The sequence below is a fragment of the Schistocerca nitens genome, chromosome 7 (genome assembly GCF_023898315.1).
Source record: "Schistocerca nitens isolate TAMUIC-IGC-003100 chromosome 7, iqSchNite1.1, whole genome shotgun sequence".
NCBI classification, from domain to species: domain Eukaryota; kingdom Metazoa; phylum Arthropoda; class Insecta; order Orthoptera; family Acrididae; genus Schistocerca; species Schistocerca nitens.
Window position 1 is genome coordinate 633,421,631 of NC_064620.1, and position 22,875 is coordinate 633,444,505.

Below are 22,875 nucleotides of genomic sequence, written 5' to 3' on the forward strand. Positions count from 1 at the left end.
TGTAGAAATACTGGAACATGTGAGGCAATACTGACCTTACGACTTATCTTAGAAGAAAGATTAAGGAAAGGCAAACCTACGTTTCTAGCGTTTGTAGACTTAGAGAAAGCTTTTGACAATGTTAACTGGAATACTCTCTTTCAAATTCTAAAGCTGGCAGGGGTAAAATACAGGGAGCGAAAGGCTATTTACAATTTGTACAGAAAGCAGATGGCAGTTATAAGAGTCGAGGGACATGAAAGGGAAGCAGTGGTTGGGAAGGGAGTAAGACAGGGTTGTAGCTTCTCCCCGATGTTATTCAATCTGTATATTGAGCAAGCAGTAAAGGAAACAAAAGAAAAATTCGGAGTAGGTATTAAAATCCATGGAGAAGAAATAAAAACTTTGAGGTTTGCCGATGACATTGTAATTCTGTCAGAGACAGCAAAGGACTTGGAAGAGCAGTTGAACAGAATGGACATTGTCTTGAAAGGAGGTTATATGATGAACATCAACAAAAAGCAAAACGAGGATAATGGAATGTAGTCGAATTAAGTTGGGTGATGCTGAGGGAATTAGATTAGGAAATGAGACACTTAAAGTAGTAAAGGAGTTTTGCTATTTGGGGAGCAAAATAACTGATGATGGTCGAAGTAAAGAGGATATAAAATGTAGACTGGCAATGGCAAGGCAAACGTTTCTGAAGAAGAGAAATTTGTTAACATCGAGTATAGATTTAAGTGTCAGGAAGTCATTTCTGGAAGTATTTGTATGGAGTGTAGCCATGTATGGAAGTGAAACATGGACGGTAAATAGTTTGGACAAGAAGAGAATAGAAGCTTTCGAAATGTGGTGCTACAGAAGAATGCTGAAGATTAGATGGGTAGATCGCATAACTAATGAGGAGGTACTGAATAGGATTGGGGAGAAGAGGAGTTTGTGGCACAACTTGACCAGAAGAAGGGATCGGTTGGTAGGACATGTTCTGAGGCATCAAGGGATCACCAATTTAGTATTGGAGGGCAGCGTGGAGGGTAAAAATCGTAGGGGGAGACCAAGAGATGAATACACTAAGCAGATTCAGAAGGATGTAGGTTGCAGTAGGTACTGGGAGATGAAGAAGCTTGCACAGGATAGAGTAGCATGGAGAGCTGCATCAAACCAGTTTCGGGACTGAAGACCAGAACAACAACAACATCTCACTTCCAATGTGTTGCCTCCGGTGTCTACATTTTGGTCACATATCTTCACGATGTGATGTAAATCCTATTTGTGGTGACTACGGCTGCCTCTCCATGTGGGGCATCCTTGTGCTCCACTGCCTAAGTGCATGAACTGTTCTGGTCCATATTCTCCTTGCTCATTGGGTTACCTGATCTATAAAAAGAAAAGAAAGGTACAGGGATTTAAAACACTTGACTGTTTATCCTAATCATAGGCCTGACAGAAATTTGACAATCTCCACCTGATATCTTTAATGTCTGTTTTTGCTTCTGTTTCATCCTTTCCTCCTCTTCCTCCCCCCCCCCCTTCCCCCTCCTCCTCCCTTGTTAACTTTGCCTATTTTCTTCCCTTTCCTCCTCTCATGGAACAGCTCCTTTTCTTCGAAAAGAGAAGAAATCTTCTCTGGCACCCACAGAGCATGGGCCTCCCACTAGAAATCCCCATCTCCAATGTCTCCAGGACAAGAAACCTTTTATTTTGAACAGGACCAATGCTCTGTGGGCCTCAAGGCTGCTCATTCTTTCATATCTTACAATTTCTATGACTTTCTCTCTTTGCTACCACATCTCCTCACACCCTCCTTAGGAGGAGTAGCAGACACATATGTTCAGGACAAGGCCTCTCTGACATCCTGTGGGGTGTTGCTCCCCACCCCCCTCTGAATTCCATCATACATTCATTGATGACACTCAATGCTTACCTCTGACGGTCACTGACTTGGCACAGTGATCTATTCTGGTCTGTTCAGTGTCCATCCAGCCTCTAATGCTACTCTCCTCTGATGAAACTCTTATCACCACCTTCCAGAATTGGTCTCTTCATTCTCTCTGCTATGTAGCTTTCGTTGTATTGTAGGAATCTTGTTTCATGGATACACATTGTGGTTTCTGAGCCTTCTGCCAGAACTGGGTTGATCCTTTGAGAGCCTCCAGTGGTGTCTGTACATTGGTTTGCGTGGACACAGTTAGTTCTGGAGTTCTTCCTTATACTTTGCTGGAAGCAGTGGCTGTTCAGATCTGTTTAGACTCTGCTGTAACAATATGCAATATTTTGTATCTCCCCCCCCCCCCCTCGCCCCCGGAGGCTGGCCTCCTATGCCTCCTGCAGTTTTTGCCCTCCTTAAACAGCTCCCTCCCCCCTTCTTCTTTGTGTTTTGGCACCCCAACCATCTGTTGGGTGGTATTGTGACCACTAACTGGGGCAGCACTAACCGGGGCAGGCTTGTTAAGACCTGCTGGCTGGGCTTCGTCTCTGTCTCCACAATGCAGGGGCCCTGACACACTTTGGTGTGACACATGGCACTTAGTCAGCCGTTGAGATTTCCTTCTGTAATCCTGGATTCCTCCCCTCCATTCAGTGGAGAATTCATGACAATTTTTGCAACAGCGATCAATTTGCGATCATCTTATTTCTTCTCCAGCATCACTGACCTTGGCCTTTAGTAATTTGGATTGGGAGGCCTTTTCCTCAGCTGCCATCCCAACTGCTCCACCACAGGATGGCATTGATGATCCCTTCGACAGCTGCTTTTGTGATTCCTTCTTAAAGTTCTTCCCCACAGAAGACTGTCCCTTGGTGGACCAGCAAGATTGCTGCTGTTATTAAAGTCCACCATCACAACCTCCGATGCTACAAGCAGCATCCATCTGTCGATCAACCCCTGACCTTCAAACAGCTTCCTATTTTGGCCCAAAAGATTTGTAGGGGACAATATGTCGCTGCCATAGGGCTGCATACTCCCTCTTGACAGGTGTGGGCAAAGATCAGGTGCATATTTGGCTGTTGTCCTGTTGTAGATGTCCCAGGAATTCCCAAAAATGGTGCCGTTGCTGAGCATTTAACCCAGGCCTCAGAATTGGTCCACTAACTGTCCGCACTCAGTCTTCTCAAACACCGTCTGGAACAATTCCCTTTATGTTTCTTTCCCTGCTGCCTGGAGCCTTGTAACGCCCAGTTCCGTTGGTGGCAGTTTACCAGTGCCCTTTCCATCTGCTCAGACATGGCTCCTGGACCAGATCGGGTGCACAACCAAATGCTTCAACACTTGGTGGCTAGCAAATATCATATACTTGCCTTTTTTTAACAGTAACTGGAGTGAGGGGGAATTCCCTTCCCAGTGGCGAGAAAGTGTCGTTCTAGTTTTGAAATTAGATAACTATCATCCATTCGGTTAACCGACTGCCCTCTGCAAGTCACTTGTACAAATGTTGAGTTGAAATCTGTATTGGATCCTTGAACTTTTGGACCTTTTGGCTTCAACTCGATGGTTTTTCCTAAGGCTGCTATACTGCAGATAATTTAGCCCACTTGGAACCTGATATCCAAACAGCTTTTGCCCAGGGTCTACACCTTTTTTCGATCTGCCTAAAGCTTTTGATACCACACAGTGCCACCACATCTTTGCCGCTTTACATGAATGGGGCCTCTACAGCCTGCCACTGATTCTTATCCATAACTTTCCACGTCACACTTCTTAGGTACAGGTTGGCACCTTCCAGCTGCACGATGATGGAGTTGCACAGGATTCTGTTTTGAGTGGCCGTCTCTTTTTAGTGACTGTCAGTGGTCTGGTGGCAGCTGCAGGATCTGTGGTGTCCCCCCCTTCGTGTACTGATAATTTTTGCATTTAATTTTGTTTGGCCTTAATGGGTGTTGTTGAATGCAGACTGTAGGGAGCAATACATAGTGCAATCTTGGGCTCTTCGTCATGGTTCCAGTTTTTGGCTGCAAAGAACTGTGTTATCCATTTCTGTTGTTGCTGTAGGCCAGTTCCTCCTTGTGACTGACTCTAATTGTTTTTGGGATTGGTCTTTGATGCCCAATTGACATAGCTTCCCCACCTTTGTCAACTAAATAGTGCATGTTGATCTCACCTTAGTGCTCTTCGATGTCTCAGTCCCGCCATTTGGGGCATGGACCACTCGACTCTGATACGGCTTTATTCAGCATTGGTCCTGTCCTGTCTTAGATTGCGGGAGTCTCGCATATGGCTCAAAGTTGCCTCTGATGTTACAGATGCTGAACCCAATACACCACTGTGGGGTATGACTGTTACCTGGTGCCTTTCGGACTAGCCCCGTGATCAGCCTCCTAGCAGAGGCAGAGGTTCCACTAAGTGTGCTCTGCACCAACAGTTGAGCGCTTAAGCATTATGCATCCCCTGGTACCTGGTGCATCCGAACTACCATCTCCGCTTTCCAGATACGTTGATCCTCCACCAGCAACAGTGGCTCGCGTCTGGATTTGATCCCCACTGCTGGCGCAACGTATGTATCTGGGACAGTGTAGCCATACAGATCAAATACGTACATCAAAAAAGGTTTTGCTTCACCTAGATTCCGTAACATATACGGAAAATTGGAATAATAGAGATCAACATAAATGTCATTTCCGCCCCCTCCCCCCTCCCGCAGTAGCATGTCCTCGTTTATTGACTATCCACAATTTCATCAAGGCACTGTTGGTCCAGATTGTCCCACTCCTCAATTACGATACGGCAAGGATTCAATCTATCCCAGGCATGTTTGATAGGGTTCATGTCTGGAGAACATGCTGGCCACTCTAGTCAAGCAATGGCGTTATCGTAAAGGAAGTCATTCACAAGATGTGCATGATAGGGGCACTAATTGTCATCCACGAAGATGAAAGCCTTGCCAGTATACTGCCGATGTGCTTCCACTATGTCGGAGGATGGCATTCACGTATCGTACAGCCGTTACGGCGCCTTCCATGACCACCAGCAGCTTATGTCGTCCCCACATAATGCCACTCCAAATCAGCAGGGAACCTCCAGCTTGCTGCACTCACTGGATAGTGTGTCTAAGGCCTTCAGCCTGACTGGGTTGCCTCCAAACACATCTTCGACAATTGTCTGGTTGAAGGCATATACGACACTTACTGGTGAAGAGAACATGATGCCATTCCTGAGCAATCCATTCGGCATGTTGTTGGGCCCATCTGTACCATGCTGCATGGTGTCATGGTAGCGAAGATGGACCTCGCCTTTTACCTCAGGAGTGAAGCTGTGCGTCATGCAGCCTATTGCGCATAGTTTAAATCGTAACTAGGATGTCCTGTGGCTACACGAAAGCATTATTCAACATGGTGGCGTTGCTGTCAGGGCTCCTCCGAGCCACAAGCTGTAGGTAGTGCTTATTGACTGCAGTAGTAACCTTTGGGCAGCCTGAGCAAGGCATTTCATAGACAGTTCCTGTCTCTGTATCTCCTCCATGTCCGAACAACATTGCTGTGGTTCACTCAGAGACGCCTGGACACTTCCCATGTTGAGAGTCCTCCCTGGCACAAAGTAACAATGCAGACAGGATCAAACTGTGGTGACCGTCTAGACGTGGCGGAACTACAGACAAAATGAGCCATGTACCTCCTTCCTGGTGGAATGACAGGAACTGATCAGCTGTCGGACCCCCTCAGTCTAATAGGTGCTGCTCATGCATGGTTATTTACATCTTGGGCAGGTGTAGTGACATCTCTGGTCAACGTCTATCTTCAGGAGTTCTGGGAACTGGGATGATGCAAAACTTTTTGAGTGTGTGTGTGTGTGTGTGTGTGTGTGTGTGTGTGTGTGTGTGTGTAATATATAGGGACTGAGTCTATATTCTCCGGGGATTTTTTTCATCCAGGACAAATCTGGGAAACAACCAAGAATTTTTGAGGATTCCGGAAATTTTTCGTTTCTTAGTTTTCAGTTAAATTTCTGTAGAATAATTTAACTTTATCTTACTTCTGCAAAATAATACTGTAGCAATAAAACATAAATGAGAGAATAACGCCAAAATAAAACTTTAATTGCAAAGAAAATGCACTGTTTGGAACAAAATACAGTGGACATACAAGTGTCTGCCAACAGCAAAATGTGCCAAGGCTTTAAGATGAAGAGTATATAATACTGCAGTAACAGCAAAGTGCTTTTGATGAACTTGATGTCACAACTGTTTTATGTTTCTAACAAGTTGCAAGAAAATATTGTGAACGGTGGTTTGAGAAGCATTACATAGTAAATTTCCTTTTATGCAAGACGAAATATGTTACGTGTGAGGATGTGCTATGAATTTCTTAAATTGTGGGTCGTTTGATGCTTTCGAAACTTAACACTTCGAGAACCAGCCACTCAGAAAAATTTCAGGCTCAGAAGGCCAACCATTTATGTCATCATTTAAAATTTTACCGGCACATTCGTATTTGATGCATCCGAAAGAGTAACACACACTAAAAAAAGACCAATTTTTCAAGGTTAGTTTTTCATATTTATCATAGTACTTTCATAGATTACAAATGATGCAATAACAATGGCAAAAAATATAATTATCCTTTTAAAAAAAGTTGAGAGGTGAATTCTTGAGCAATTTCACGCATATTCAGCTTTTCTATGGAAATGTTGAAGTGCTCTACGGAACATGTATTGAGCCAGGTAACCCATGAAATGTTCGCTGCACAACAGCAGTGAAATTTATAATCGTGCTTTTCAGATGCTGCAGTTTAACCTGTGCTCTTAGGATGTGTGCTACCACACACTCTGAACAAGAGCAAACAATTTTTAACGACCAGTATTATATGTGAAAGCTTAGCCTTTCTTGATGAAAAATACCATCTAGTAGTCGTATTTTGGAAAGCAAGTATAAATGTTACTGCATTATATTTTCCCGAATTCCAAGTTACTGCAAGGCCACTGAGTGCAATATGATCTCTTTTTCCATATAGTAGTGTGGGTATTAGACTTTTTGTCTTTTGATGGTCTGTGTTCGAAAATTACCTTGCTGTATTTGTTGAATTTGTATATATACTTTTGTAGTACCAAAATAAGCAATGTAATTGTTGCCACACATTTAAAGATCTTTCAAGAATGTGTTGTTCTTGCTGGGAGTGCCGGAAAGTTCTACACCGGTGTATAAAATCTCTACCATTCAATGGATTGATATCGTTTACAGGTTTGAGGGAAAGTATATTGTCGCTTAACACAGAAAAAAATGTTCTTTTACCCAGGGTAATTTTTCTCCCCCCCCCCCCCCCCCATGTATACTGTCTGAGGGAGTTTTTTCTTTTAACAGAATGTGGGCTGTGAGAAAGTAATTAAAGGGAAATTGTCTGGTAGAATTTAGTACAGAGAGCACACGTTTAATCATTGTTAGCACTTGGTTTAAGAATTGAGGAAGAAGGATGTAGGCCTACATGTTGACGAGACAATGAGACACTGGATGGTTTCTATTTTATTTTGTAATGTAATGGTAACTAATGAAAGGATTAAAAGTAACTACTCACTGTACAGTGGTGGCATTGAATTGTCAATAGGCACAAATAAGGACAGAATGTTGCCACCTTCCGCTTCACAATGCACATTCTGTGCGAAATTCTCCCATGTTGCTTCTGTCTTCCAGTCCATTTTCCACTAATATATTTCCTTCCTTCCTTCCTTCCTTCCTTCCTTCCTTCCTTCCTTCCTTCCTTTTCCTATTACTGAATACCATTTCAGTTTCCATCTCCCTTAAAATTACTAAATCACTTATTTTATTTCATCATACATTCTTCAATCTCCATCTGTGGAACTAGTCTGCGTACATATTTTTATTTCTGTGAGGTTTTGTGTTTTTCTCGGCAACAAAAATACTTTCACTGTGGTATTCATAGTTGTTAACATGCAATCATATTTTTTTTGTTCATTATTAGGCATACTCTTATATTATCCATTTCTAATGTTGTTGATAACTCTGTACTCATCTAGCAAGAAATCTTTTTTATTTGTGCCACTACACTAATTCCACTTCAATCCCTCCCATTTCAAGTTCTCTAACCTACATTTCGAATTAAGGGACATAATGTTGTATGCTCTGGCCTGTAGAATGCCAGTTGTTTGTTCTGTTCCCAGTAGTCCTTGCCTGTGATTTAGTTGCAGACCACACTGGCTGACAAGAGAAAGTGAAGCACATCAGAAGACATGGTCAGATATCAATGTAATGCCTTACGTATAACCACCGCCAGTGGATGTGCAAATGATTAAAGAGTTTTGGCACTCTTTGGCATACAGAATGGCTATCAGAATGCGTTAGTGTTGGGTAGCAGGCTAGGTAGAATATGAGGGTGGGCGGGAAGTAACTATGTATCGTTGAATTTATATTGGTTGAATAATATTGGAAACAGTGCAGATACACAGAACATTAAATAGTGTAGTGATTTTCCATACCGCGTAATACTGAGGTGGTACACTCAACAGTGACAAAGATGGCTGACAGTATGGATTGCTTCATAGTTTGAAGTGTGGAATTTGATTGTTCTTGTGGAGAGTTGCTGGCATACAGTGAAGGGAAGGAATGAATCAGTTCGTCTGGAGGCAATTGTCATTGTCATTCGAAGATAGTGACAACAGATTTGGTGAAGAGTGCAGTGAAAACAGGTGATCCATACACGTCCTCGGTGTTATGAGGATGTGACAATTCTGCAGAACTCATTCAGTGATAGGCTGAAGAAATTGATACAGCCGGTAGCTCGTGAAAGTGGACTCGTGGGGCACCTGTGCATCAAGTGTTTTATAAAAAATTAAACTTTTGAGCATGGAAATCCCATTACATGCAGCAGCTGACACTGGAGGACTGTGATTGCCAGATGGAGAATGGGGAGTTGATATTGGATTGGCACTAAGATTGGCTCCAATTGTATCACATCACCTTCTGGAGTGATGAGGCCATATTCCTTGAGAAGTTTCATCAGTCAGCACTATTGCCAATACTGGGCATCACAGGATGCTGAAGTTATGGTGTAGAGGATGTATTCTCGTCCAAAAGTGACCATGCGGTGTGGAATATCAGCTGCGAATATCATTGGCCCGTAAGTCGTCTGTAATACAATGAACAGGGAACACTACCTTTGACGCAGTGAACGGGGAACGCTACCTTCAAATTCTTCATGATTACATTTGGTCCATGATATCTGGATGGGAAAATAATATATTCAGTATCTTCATGCGAGACTGTGTACCATGTATCTTTGCAAATGTTGTGCGGGACATTGCCTGGGGAGATGTGGACATCACGAATGGCCTGCAAGAAGTCTAGACCTGACTTTTTATGGGGCTGGGCAAAGGAGGTGTACCAGACAAAACTTTCACATCGGACGAATTGGAAGCACAGATTCAGGAAGTTCCTTATTCTTATCAACATCTCACACAACTTCCTCCAAAAAGCTGTGGATTCCATTCCAGATTGTTTGAGAAGATTGGTCGATGCCAAGGACCCTACATTAAAATTTAATGGACTTTTAACGTACGCCTGATATTCTCATATAGGTGTGTATAATTAATTTCAAGTAAATAACTCTGCAGGATAAAAGTTATGTCAGTTTCAGTACCTAGTTACTTCTCACCCATCCTGTAAAAGGGTTGTGAAAAGTGCCAGATGTGTGAAGGTGCGTGATCGTATAAGGAAAGGGCTTCAGTGTGAGTCTCCATTTGGCAGGCTTATTGAATTTTGCAGTATCTGGACTTGTGGGGGAATTCAGATGTTACAGAAGTTCAGTGTTGGACTGCGAGGAAACTCGATGGGAGGCATACTTGTCTTCAGGATTCTAGTCAACCACTACCCCCAATAGGGGATTGCTGTATTAGGCACCAAGCACATTGTAACCCCTTCACATCTGTGCCTGCCATACGAGAATAGGTAATGGACTCCATACAACTTTGTATGTCATCCTACAGCATTGGTCAGAAATTAGGAGCAGCTATACTAGGGAATTTGTCACATGTAGGCTGCTGCTAACACCTCAGCACAAACGACTGTTTAGAGTGGTGCTATGACTGGGAAGCAGGCCTGCTGTGAATGGTTTCATATTGTGTTCAATGGTGGATCACAATTCTGTGCTAACCCTGATGATTGTTGGCAACCTGGTGAGGAGAGCCATCAGGTGTGACTTAGTCTGGACTGGTAGTAATTGAGGGAACTCTGGGGGCACAGTGCTATGTCACGGACATTCAGCATTCGCGTATGTTACCTCTCGTGTCACATTATCGTGGTGCCAATTTCTCAACAGTACAATGCTTGTTCACAAATGAAGTGTGTATCTTTGATCTGTCTGCTTGATGTTGAGGCTTTACTGTGGTCTACAAGAACCCCAAATCTGTCTCCGATAAAATTTGTGGGACTAGCTTAGACATAAACGGTGATGCAGTGACAGTATCAAGGAGTGCCCACAACAGTTGAAGGCCAGCTTGCCTCAGGAGAGGATACTGTGGCTGTGTAACACCCCTTCCATCCAAATTAATGCATGCAAGCATCCTGGTAAGTGCCAAATTATTTGCAAATTTGGCTTGATATTGTAGTAAATAAAATAAAGTTCTGTACCTTTTCAACCACTGAGGTTTCATTTTCTTTCCACTGCCTCTTCTGGGGCTTGACTTTTTTTGTCAGGCAAAGTGTGTCCTTTCTCTTTGACAGGCAGTGGGACAGGTATTAATAACTGTTAACTTCCGTCATGTACGTAGAGCAGAAAGAATAATTGTTTGAATGGAGCAAATTGCACAGGCATAGGCATAAAAATATTTGAACAGCTCCCTTGTCAATAAAAGGTCTTAATGGATGTTGTAATGCTTCGTATATGACAACTCCTACTCCCTAGATGAATTTCTAACGACGTCATATTTATGTGGTTGGGTTACATTTAGCAAATTTTGCTGTTGATTAAGATTAAAACAATGTCCAGTTATGTCAGTGTAGTCTTGTAAAGAGAAATTATACCTTATTTTTTGAACCTACTGACATGTTGCCAACTAATCTAATGCTACTATCTGTATTCAAAATGAAAGGTGGAAGGATTGATTCCCCATTTGATCAATGTAATTTTGACTGTGATTTTTCTTAACAGATCAAAGAAATCACTTGGATGGTTTCATTGGAAGGGACAAGGTAGTTTTCCTTTTCAGTCCTTTAATTATGTGATCTTGTGCTCTTATCTTCAATGATCTTGTCATTGGTGGATAATAAACTATAATCTTACCTCATCTGCCTCAAGTACTGCCAGTTGCCATGTCTCTTTCCCATCTTATTTCTGTCCAGCTTCTCCATTTGAGTTACTTTTCTCTTTTATGCTGGTATTTCTTTCCTTTCCTACACTTTCACTACTTACTTACTTTCAATTTTCCTGTTGGTTTCTTTGTCTATTCTTCCACATTTGCTGCTGTTTCTTAGAAAGTAAGATTTTTTTTTTCCATTTGTTGTACTGTATCCACACTTGATTATTAAGAGCAATTCAGAAGCCACAAACCAAATTGAACTGTAATACTTAACTTCACTGCTTGTAGCTTTACTGTGCGTTGAATGTACACAGCTGGTTTTGGAAGTTTGTCCTATTTTTAGTTGAACACCTTTATTGCATATTCTCTACTCTCTCCTGCTTTTCTTTCCTTTACCTTTACATGGAAGGTAACGGTTCCATGGTAGAACTCAGTTGACTTGCAATGAATGCAAGTTGCATTATTAACAGCAAAGTTTCGGACAGAAACATTTTTCTTTCGTAGTTTGAAGAGTGAAAACTTCATACACAGTAGACGGCTGTCCTTTGACACTACATATATCAACAAAATGTGCCTGCGTGCATTACAAAGTTATTGGGCCCTGTACTGAAGGGACTTGCTCATAATTCCCATGAAATTACCTTAGAACAAAATAACTGGACTATTTTAACTAATATCTTTAAAGAAAGTTTCACTTATAGAACACACATCGCAGAAAATATTCAGTTTCATACAAACAGTTTATAACAAGTACTCTACTGATAAATGTAACAAAAGAATAGAACTCTCCTCTTTTCTATGGGCACACAAAAACTACTTCACATTATTCAGCCACAGTTGGCATTACCTTGTCAACAGAAAAACTATTAAATCCCCCATCAGAATCTCACAATATGAAATGATTGTGTGTCTCAGTGCATCAGTACTAGAAGATCCGCAGTTTGAGTTTCTATCTCCGATCAGTTTTAGGATCTGTACATCAGTTATCACCTTTCGCAGTGTTTTTTAATGTGAAATTTCATCATGTTTCGATGTTCATTTTAAAGTGTCAGTCTGCCTAAATAACAATAAGTTAGTTGAGGTCAGGGGAAGGCAGTACTGTACCACTTCCATTAGGACATGCGGAGTAAAGCATGGCGCATCTCAAACCGACTTTCTGATTACACTTCACCTTCTTTTTTATGAAACAATATGCTAATTAAAACCTATTGTGGAAATAATACCGTAGCATATCAGTCTGCAGCTGTTCCTGTTCATGTTTTGCAAATATGCTAATAAAATAAGTCGCATAATTACTCCATTCTAGTGATGTCACAAATAAATGTCTGGTCTTGACAAGTCAGTATGAGTGAGACAGAATACCTTCTGTATGTCTATTCAAAATGCATGGACATTTTAAATGTGATGACCACTCATGAATACCTCTTGCATTGTGATAACCGTAAACTGTTTACATTTACAAATACTTACTTTTGCAGGAAAACGGTTTCGTATAAGATAGTTAAGGCATCAAATGGTGATGCATGGGTAGAGGGCAGTGATAAGAAAATGTACTCTCCAAGTCAAATTGGAGCATTTGTTTTAATGAAAATGAAAGAAACTGCAGAAAGTTACCTCAATACATCAGTTAAGAATGCTGTTATAACTGTGCCTGCTTACTTCAATGACTCGCAGCGTCAGGTAAAGATTGTGTCTTAAAGTACCATAGTTTGTATGAACTACTACAATGATGTCTTATTTTTCGTCTCTGAATTATGTATGAAGAGAGAATTTTCTGATTGTGCAGACATTATAAATAATGATTACTCAAAGTAGTTGTAAGTCTGAAACAGAATGCATTCTCTATTTCAGGCAACGAAGGACGCTGGTCAGATTGCAGGCTTGAATGTGTTGCGTGTCATTAATGAGCCGACAGCTGCTGCATTGGCATATGGCATGGACAAAACAGAAGATAAGGTGTAAGTTTCTTTTACTTATAAAATTGATATCAGACCAGTAAAGTACATAATATGCTTCTTTATAATAAACAGAACTGCCCTCCAGAATGAGATTTCCACTCTGCAGTGGAGCGTGCGCTGATATGAAACTTCCTGGCAGATTAAAACGGTGTGCCGGACCGAGACTCGAACTCTGGACCTTTGCCTTTCGTGGGCAAGTGCTCTACCAACTGAGCTACCCAAGCACGACTCACGCCCCGTCCCCACAGCTTTACTTCTGCCAGTACCTCGTCTCCTACCTTCCAAACTTTACAGAAGCTCTCCTGCGAGGTCCCGAGTTAGAGTCTCGGTCCAGCAAACAGTTTTAATCTGCCAGGAAGTTTCAGAACTGCCCTAACAACATACACAAGGCAATTTTATTTTAAACTAGTGTACAGTTTATACAGTTTGTATGGCATTATGCAGTGATGTGTAATTTTTCGTCTCCGAACTGTATATGTGGAGAGAATTTTCTGAGCATCTTTAAAACAAATGCCAGTACAACAAACTTGATGTGATATTACCTACAGATTTGGTTTTTTGACCTGTTTACTTTAACAGCTCTCTTGGTAGCCTACTGTCACAGTATGTTGATGGATTACTGTCAGCTGTTAGTTTCATAAGCAATGTCAGATGAGGACGATGATTCAAACCTGTCTTGCCATCCTAATTTAGGTTTCCCGCAATTTCCCTAAATCACTTAAGGAACATGCTGGGATGGTTCCTCTGAAGGCATCTTCCTTCCTCATTCTTCCATAATCCAATGGGACTGATGACATCGCTGTTTGGGCTCCTCCCCCAAATCAACCAACCAACCAATGTTGGGTGACTTCGTTCTGAGGCATCAAGGGATCACCATTTTAGTATTGGAGGGCAGCGTGGAGGGTAAAAATCGTAGAGGGAGACCAAGAGATGAATACATTAAGCATATTCAGAAGGATGTAGGTTGCAGTAGGTACTGGGAGATAAGGAGCTTGCACAGGATAGATTAGCATGGAGAGCTGCATCAAACCAGTCTCAGGACTGACGACCACAACAACAACAACAAATGATTATCGGTCCAGGGTCTGTAGCTGAAAAATCTAGAATACAGAGAAATTTCATTATTAATGACAGATAATTAATGTTCTGTTAGAACACCACCAGTTTGGGAATACATAACTTCTTTTCGAAGTACGTACTGTCGCAGGTTTACCGTAGCTAAAAAGTATGTCGATCATTAAACTGTAAATCCACTTCATGGATACTTCTGTCAGAAATTTGGTCAAATAATGTACGCACATTGCACACATCATGGCACAGTGTAAATACCCAAGCTGTCAGTAACTACTGTCAATGCACACTTCAAGAGCTTAGAATGATAATGGGTTATAATTGGCCATTTGATGCCCACTGGAGTCACACTCCAGCTCCCAAAGACAGTAGTAGTAGTGTGTGTGTGTGGGGGGGGGGGGGGTGTGCATGTGCCTGTGCACACTCTATTTCAGGAGATGGACTTTGTCAGAAAGTTAAATATTTTGCAGTCTCTTTGATTGTGCCTGTCTGCTCCTCAACACCACCTCCCTATGATAAATAGCAATCTATCCTTTCCATTTTGTTGACATGTTATGAAAACAATAGATTCCTACTCACCATATGGCAGAGATGTTGAGTCACAGGTAGGCACAACAAAATAATGTCAAAGAAGTAAGGTTTTGGCCAAAAAGGCCTTCATCAGAATACCCCCCCCCCCTCTCTCTCTCTCTCTCTCTCTCTCTCTCTCTCTCTCTCTCTCTCTCTCTCTCTCTCTCTCTCTCTCTCTCTCTCACACGCTCACTCTCTCACACACTCACTCACTCACTCACTCACTCACTCTATCTGGGTGGTATCCCGCTGTCCGCTGAACCTACACAATATCCTCATCCATCCCTACACAACTCCTGATAAATCCTGATCCCAACCCCTTGCCTCATGGCTCATATATATCCCTGTAATCGATCTTGATGCATGACCTGTCCCATACGTTGCCCCACCACCACCTACTCCAGTCCAGTCACGAGCATTACCTGCACCATCAGAGGCAGCACTGTGTTGTGTTCTATGTCGGCATGACATGACAGCCAACAAGCTGTCAGTCAGCATGAATGACCACTGATATACTGTGGCCAAGAAACAGCTGGACCACCAGCTGAGCACACTGCCCAACATATTTCTTAATTTAATGATTGCTTTTCAACTCTTGCCACTTGGATCCTTCCTACCAACACCAGCTTTCCTGATTGGCGCAGGGGGGAATGAACTTTTCCTGCAATATATTCTATGTTCCTTTAAGTTTCATGGCCTCAACCGTTGTAAGTCCTTGTTTACACCCAATTAATTTTCTTCCCTGTTCCCACTCCAGTACTACACAGCCTTCTATTCCACCAACATACCCACAGTCTTTATACTTCTCTCATTTTCTGCTGCCCGCCGTCTGTCTAATTTCCTGACTGCATCTAGCTGCCCTACTCTCTCCCTCCACCTTGTCCCTGTATGCTCGCACAAGCAACACTTTACCATCTCTCACTCCTATCCTGCTGTCCCTCCCCCACCCCAGTCTCCTCCTTATCCCCGCCACTCAGATTGCATCTCCCATCATGTGCTGCGTCTCTCCGTCTGGCCTTGGCAGTCAGCGACTGTGGTAGTGTGTGTGAGTTGCTCATTTGTGTGTGTGTGTGGGGGGGGGGGGGGGTCTTACTCTGATGAAAGCGTTTTTGATTGAAAGCTTGCTTGTTTGACAGTCTTTTTGTTGTGTGTATCTGCAACTCAACATGTCTGTTATATGGTTAGTAACAGTCAAGCTTTTTCATGAGAGTGTCATTATTCCATCCAAGGCTTTCCATTTTGTTGCTATTTAAATTCTTTGAGTGTGTTAGGAAAGACAGTGAGAATTTAGTAAGAGAGACAACTTACAATAACAACAGAATGACAACTATAACTTAGTTTAAGTAGAAATCATGTTTGGACATTAAGATGACATAGGATCTAGCAGAAATATAAGTAGGTAATGTAACCATGTTGGTACACAGGCCTGAACGATTTCCATGGAATATGCCATAATTTATATTGAAACAAGTTTTGCTTTTAGAACTGATAGTCCGTCAATATTTAAACGCTGTTTTTAATTTTTCGTTGTTCATAATAAAGCCTGGTCCCCAATTTTCTCTCTGCATTGTTCCTCTGTAACAAGGCGTGTCTAGTTCTCAATTCTCTATTGGTCGTCTTTCTTCCTTTGAACTTCTGATAACCCTGCTATATATCATTTTATTTGTTTTTAATACAGTTTCAGCGCTACTAAGATGCCTTTGATTGTTAAACTTTGGCAACTTATTTCTCGCTACATGGAAAGTAAGAATGTTGGCAACAGATGGAAATGTTACTGCTCACTCAGCAAAACTTTTTGCGAAAGAAATAGCAGGGGGTGTCCCGTGGGCTGAAAGCATTACTAGAATTCTCTCAGCCCGCTTCTCCTCATAATCCAATATTATGAAAAGTGTAGTTGTTACTCACCATATACCGGAGCTGCTGAGTCGCAGATAGGCACAGCAAAAATAGTCAGAAAGTAAGCTTTTGGCCAGCAAGGTCATCAGAAATTCTCTCTCTCTCTCTCTCTCTCTCTCTCTCTCTCTCTCACACACACACACACACACACACACACACACACAACATATGACTGCTGTCTCTGGCTGCTGAGGTCACTTTCTGACGGCCTTGTGCCTGTCTGCGACTCAGCATCTCCATTGTATGGTGAGTAACTGCTGTCCTTCAAAATATTGTTACATTCCATCCTGGATTTTCCATTGTTTAATTTCTCCTAGTATTCCTTCATCCAATCCTAAACACTGACGTCCCAGGAACTCGCATATAACCATGGTACACTAGCTTGCCAGGGCCTTGAGAATTTGGTGAGATGCATGATCAGCGTTTGCTAAACTGTTGTAGAACTATACTAACAACAATCTCATCCTACATCTACATTTATACTCCGCAAGCCACCCAACGGTGTGTGGCGGAGGGCACTTTACGTGCCACTGTCATTACCTCCCTTTCCTGTTCCAGTCGCGTATGGTTCGCGGGAAGAATGACTGTCTGAAAGCCTCCGTGCGCGCTCGAATCTCTCGAATTTTACATTCGTGATCTCCTCAGGAGGTATGATAGGGGGAAGCAATATATTCGATACCTCATCCAGAAACGCACCCTCTCGAAACCTGGCGAGCAAGCTACACTGCGATGCAGAGCGCCTCTCTTGCAGAGTCTGCAGAGATCTGAGTGCCTGCGAATATGAGCAAGGAGTCAACACAACCTGTTCACATACCAAGCATGTGCTAACAGAACCCTGATCTCTCTAGTTAAGTGTCATTATTTGGTGAGTCTGTGGCCTGTAGTAGGTTTGGTCCAGATAGGTGATACAGGAAATTATCTGCAGTGTGGATAGGTTGTAGCCTCTTCCCGATGTTATTCAATCTGTATATTGAGCAAGCAATAAAGGAAACAAAAGAAAAGTTTGGAGTAGGTATTAAAACCGATGGAGAAGAAATAAAAACTTTGAGGTTTGCCGATGACATTGCAATTCTGTCAGAGACAGCAAAGGACTTGGAAGAGCAGTTGAACGAAATGGACAGTGTCTTGAAGGGAGGATATAAGATGAACATCAACAAAAGCACAATGAGGATAATGGAATGTAGTCGAATTAAGTTGGGTGATGCTGAGGGAATTAGATTAGGAAATGAGACACTTAAAGTAGTAAAGGAGTTTTGCTATTTGGGGAGCAAAATAACTGACGATGGCCAAAGTAGAAATGATATAAAATGTAGCTTGGCAATGGCAAGGAAAGTGTTTCTGAAGAAGAAAAATTTGTTAACTTAGAGTATAGATTTAAATGCCAGGAAGTCGTTTCTGAAAGTATTTGTATGGAGTGTAGCCATGTATGGAGGTGAAACATGGACGATAAATAGTTTGGACAAGAAGAGAATAGAAGCTTTCGAAATGTGGTGCTACAGAAGAATGCTGAAGATTAGATGGGTAGATCACAACTAATGAGGAGGTATTGAATAGAATTGGGGAGAAGAGGAGCTTGTGGCACAACTTGACTAGAAGAAGGGATCGGTTGGTAGATGTTCTGAGACATCGAGGGATCACCAATTTAGTATTGGAGTGCAGCGTGGAGGGTAAAAATCATAGAGGGAGACCAAGAGATGAATACACTAAGCAGATTCAGAAGGATGTAGGCTGCAGTAGGTACTGGGAGATGAAGAGGCTTGCACAGGATAGAGTATCATGGAGAGCTGCATCAAACCAATCTCAGGACGGGAGACAACAACAACAACAACAATTAAAGTCTGTGTAACATGTATTTGTTGTGTTTATTACACTTAGGCAGCAACGTAATATGTTATTTTTATCTTATTGTAATTAATTTGCAGGTCTTCTGTCATTACTTGCTCTGTTCAGTTCCTCCGTCATTTGCTGAAGTTCTGTTGGATTCCAAGCAAACCACCATTTACAAATAAAACTTGGTTCTGAAAAGATCCATTCATCCATACTCCTGCATCATCATCATCATCTTCGTTTCCCCTCTGTCCAACATCTGGTCAGGTTGGGGTATTAACGATACTTTGCCACTTTACTAGGTCTTTTCACCATTCTTCTTCCACAATTTGGTTCCTGAAACTCATCTTTATTGTATCAATCCGTCTTGTTCTTGGTCTTCGTCTTGCCTTCAATCTTGAACTCCTATCATTCTTCTTAGTATTCTTCCTGTTTCCATCTCTGCCATACCCTGCATGGGATGCACGATTGCTGTGTCTGATAATGCCAGCACACAAAACTGTTCTACATGAAGTGGACATAAATGTTCAGTTGCAACTACAAAGTGTTTTAATAAATTGCTATACGTGAAATTGTACAAAGGCTTTACTTAAAAATTTTATAGCTCATCTAAATTGCTTGCTCTCCTGATTTTTCTTCCTCCTCATCAGTGAGCTTCCTTTAAAGTTTTAAAATCACTTGTAAATGGTCAAATCACTCATATTTTCTGTTTACATATTCTTTGACATTACAAGACTCCCAATGCCTTTGTAAATTGTATTTGATAAACATTTTGCAAATTGATACTTTTGTGTAAAAAGATCTGATTCGTCGCACTGCAGATTGAAATGTGAACCCGTGACCCCCACTAAGTCGCAACTGTCCTGCCCTGAGGGAGAGAGCGTGCAGGGGAGAGTGCTCAAATGATATTGTGAAGCTCTGCTGTACAAAAAGACAGTCCCTCACTGCTGCTCTGATAGTGTTCATTTCACACCACCTCTGCTACCCCACTGCATCCCTCTTGATATTATTTAGTTTCAGTTCCTGTAACCTATCATCAGTCCCATGTATCCTACTGTATAAGGTCCCTGTATGGAATGTGGTAAAAGCTGTCTCGGAGTCACGGCAATTTATTTCGACCAGTGTCTATGCAGCAGGATGCAGGTGTACCCTGTGTCACGAATACATTGCCGTAGTTATAAGTCCAGTGCTTCCCACATCCCTTAATCCAGTCTCAGATAATGACACTCAGGAACTCTCACACGGCACTTTTGCCACCTCGTAACCTGGAAGGCCCCTAAGAATTTGGTAAGGCACATGTCTGCATCTAAACGTCAACACAGCAGAGATTAAACAGTTTCCTTCTGTTTTCGCCAGCTTTTAAATGTAGATGATGGGTTTGCGTGGTGTCGGCAAGGAACATTCTTCTGTGGTTAATCATTGTCTCCTGTCTGATTAGAAGGGTGCTGATGCCAATGCTTTTCACACTCTTGTACTCTTGTGGTGCAGGTTGGGTAGTTGCTTGCATGTGTCTGTTCACTAAACTTAGTACTTTTCAATTGTCATCACATAGGACTAAGATACAATCTGTGAGCTGTGCTGTGGGGACTTCAGTGTTTACCAGGACTGTAGACATGGACCAGCAACATACTTATGTGTTAGATGGTGTGGGCAAGGGGAGAAAGGTAGTAGGGAGGAAGAGAGGGAAGGGTGGTTGTTGTCAGGAAGGGGCAGGATAGCAGTGGGCACAGAGGATAGGAAAGCTGCATGGGTCGCCTCACTTTGGTGGCATTTGTCTGCCGTGTCCTGCGGAACCCAGAACTCCAAACACTATTGTTTCATGTAACACGGCCCAAGTGAGCTCTCCTTATATTCCACCAAAAAATGTACATTCACTATAATTTATACATGAACATTCAGTGAATGTGTATCCATGAACTTCAAACGCCTTAAGTGGCAGTAACTTGTATTTATAACTAGAACTTCAGAAACTGTGAGATGCTGTGCGATTAATTGGGAAACAACTTACTGACATGCTGTTATTTAGGCTCAGATTTAAGAGACAGGGCAAGAAACAGAAATTTAAGCTTTTTGGTAGACTTAGTGTGAATGTGCCTCAGGTGCTGCCAGAGGTGCAGTGGAGTAGTTGCAATGGAAGCTCAGCACTGTGTACGTGCACATAGGAAGAAGGGGAGTGAAAATGTTCAAGTATTTGTAATAGGGAAAGAAGTATAAAAATTGAGTATTCAGAAACCTTTTCCAGACCATTATGAATATCTTTCCTCAAGACTGATGGAACAGTATTGATATCAAATAGGAGTATCAAGGCTTTACTTTTTTATCTGGTTTTGAACCCACCAATTGCTCCTTTTGTTAAGGAGTTGCAATTGGTATTTCTTGTTATTGCCATAGTGAGATCATACAGGTCTAGCATGGTTTTGACATTGCACAAATGGGCATTCAGTACTTGGGAGCATAAGATAGCTGTCAGATTTCCTACACCATAGACACAGCAGTGGCTTCAGTGCCCATTGAGACACAATGTTGGAATGTTTTCATCAATGACCAAGGATTGTAGCTTCACTTTTTGGATCCAGATGAAGTTATAAACCTAGACAACCAAACTAAATTTTTTAAAAAATCAGGGCAGCATAGGTATAGTGGATGCAGGAAAGGCAAGAAGAAAAAATTAAAAAAATAAAGGTTGGAGGACTAATTCAGAATATAGAAAATTCGAAGACAACCTCTGGCGAAATTAAGAGAAAAGGGTAGTAACTAAGAGTGCAGCAGGAATTCCACTCTTAAATGCGGGAGAGAGAGAGAGAGAGAGAGAGAGGATGAGGGTGGGATAGGGTTGAAAGAGTACACTGAAGGCATCTATAAGGAGCGGGAATTGTCTGATGACATGGCAGAAGAGGAAATTGGTGTCAGTAGGTACGTCATACGGGATCCAGTATTAAACTGTTACTCCTTTCATCATAAGAAAAACTTCATGTGAACATTACACTATGTATTCTTCCACATTTGCTGGAACTTCATTGGATTTCATTTAACATGGAGCGGAAGCCAAGCTGCCTCGAATACAGTCAAGTATGATAATGGGGATACATTTTGTCCTGTGTGTTACACATACATCGACTCAGTGATATGGAGCAATGGCTTTACCAGCACTTTTGGGAAACTTACCCTCATTAAGTTTGCACAACCAGTTTTGTTGCATTGTCACCCATGTTGCAAGCAGTTTAATTCTTCAGTGAGTGGTGACATTTCTACATGAAGTAAAAGATTCCATTCCTTTCTTAGAAATTACTAAGCCCCATCCCCTTCTTCGTTTCCCCATGTGTGGGTGCAGGGAGGGGGGGGTGGACTGGCACAGAACTTTTTAAAAGCAGCCTTCGGGTTGATTGTTGCTTCGGTTTTGCTTTACGAATTATTGCACCCTAAGTACCAGATCACTTCCGTGGTAGAAATTGTCAGCAAAAGTTGTATTTACTTCAGTTAGTTACTGGTTGAAACTTCAATTTGTGAATTATCTTGTGTTACTGTTTCAGGGTAGCTGTTTATGATCTTGGAGGAGGTACTTTTGATATTTCTATTTTAGAAATTCAGAAAGGAGTTTTTGAGGTAAAATCGACAAATGGAGACACATTCCTTGGCGGAGAGGACTTTGACAATGTTCTGGTCAACCATTTGGTTGCTGAGTTCAAGAAAGATGTAGGTTTCCTACAGTTTAATTACATATATTTTTACACAATATTATTGCTAATTTTGTGTGTTGTGTTCATGTAATTTGTTCTTATTCTGGTGACACACATTCTTGCAGCAAGGCATTGATATTACAAAGGATCCAATGGCCATGCAGCGATTAAAGGAAGCTGCAGAAAAAGCGAAGATTGAACTTTCATCTTCCCTTCAGACTGATATCAATCTTCCTTATCTTACAATGGACGCTTCTGGGCCCAAGCACATGAATCTCAAGGTGGCTTAGTTTGTCTAGTCTTATTGTACACAGATAGTTTTGTAGAACGTCAGCTAATTGAAATCTGATTTCAGCTAACTCGTTCAAAATTTGAAAGCCTTGTGGGGGATCTCATTAAAAGAACCATTCAGCCTTGTCAGAAGGCCCTCCAGGATGCCGAAGTGAACAAGAGGGATATTGGAGAAGTATTGCTTGTTGGTGGTATGACAAGAATGCCTAAGGTAAGAACACGACTATGTTGTATGTGGTGTGTTCTATACTTGATGTGCTAAGAGTGATGTATGAGAGAAATGCCCACTTTATTTGATAATATAGGATGCCTTCTTGCTTCTCCAGAAATGTCTTTAAAGTGATAGTAATTAAAGGATTTTCTGACATCC

General features: G+C 41.8%; 1 protein-coding gene across 1 annotated transcript in view; it reads left to right on the plus strand.

Moving 5' to 3' along the window:
• The window catches only part of LOC126194673 (heat shock 70 kDa protein cognate 5), a 96,709-nt gene that overhangs the window by 44,016 nt on the left and 29,818 nt on the right, over positions 1-22,875 (plus strand). The window contains exons 5-9 of the mRNA XM_049932872.1: positions 12,694-12,895; positions 13,067-13,173; positions 22,068-22,230; positions 22,340-22,495; positions 22,570-22,716. Coding sequence (XP_049788829.1) covers positions 12,694-12,895; positions 13,067-13,173; positions 22,068-22,230; positions 22,340-22,495; positions 22,570-22,716 — 775 coding nt within the window. The remainder of the gene's footprint in view (positions 1-12,693; positions 12,896-13,066; positions 13,174-22,067; positions 22,231-22,339; positions 22,496-22,569; positions 22,717-22,875) is intronic.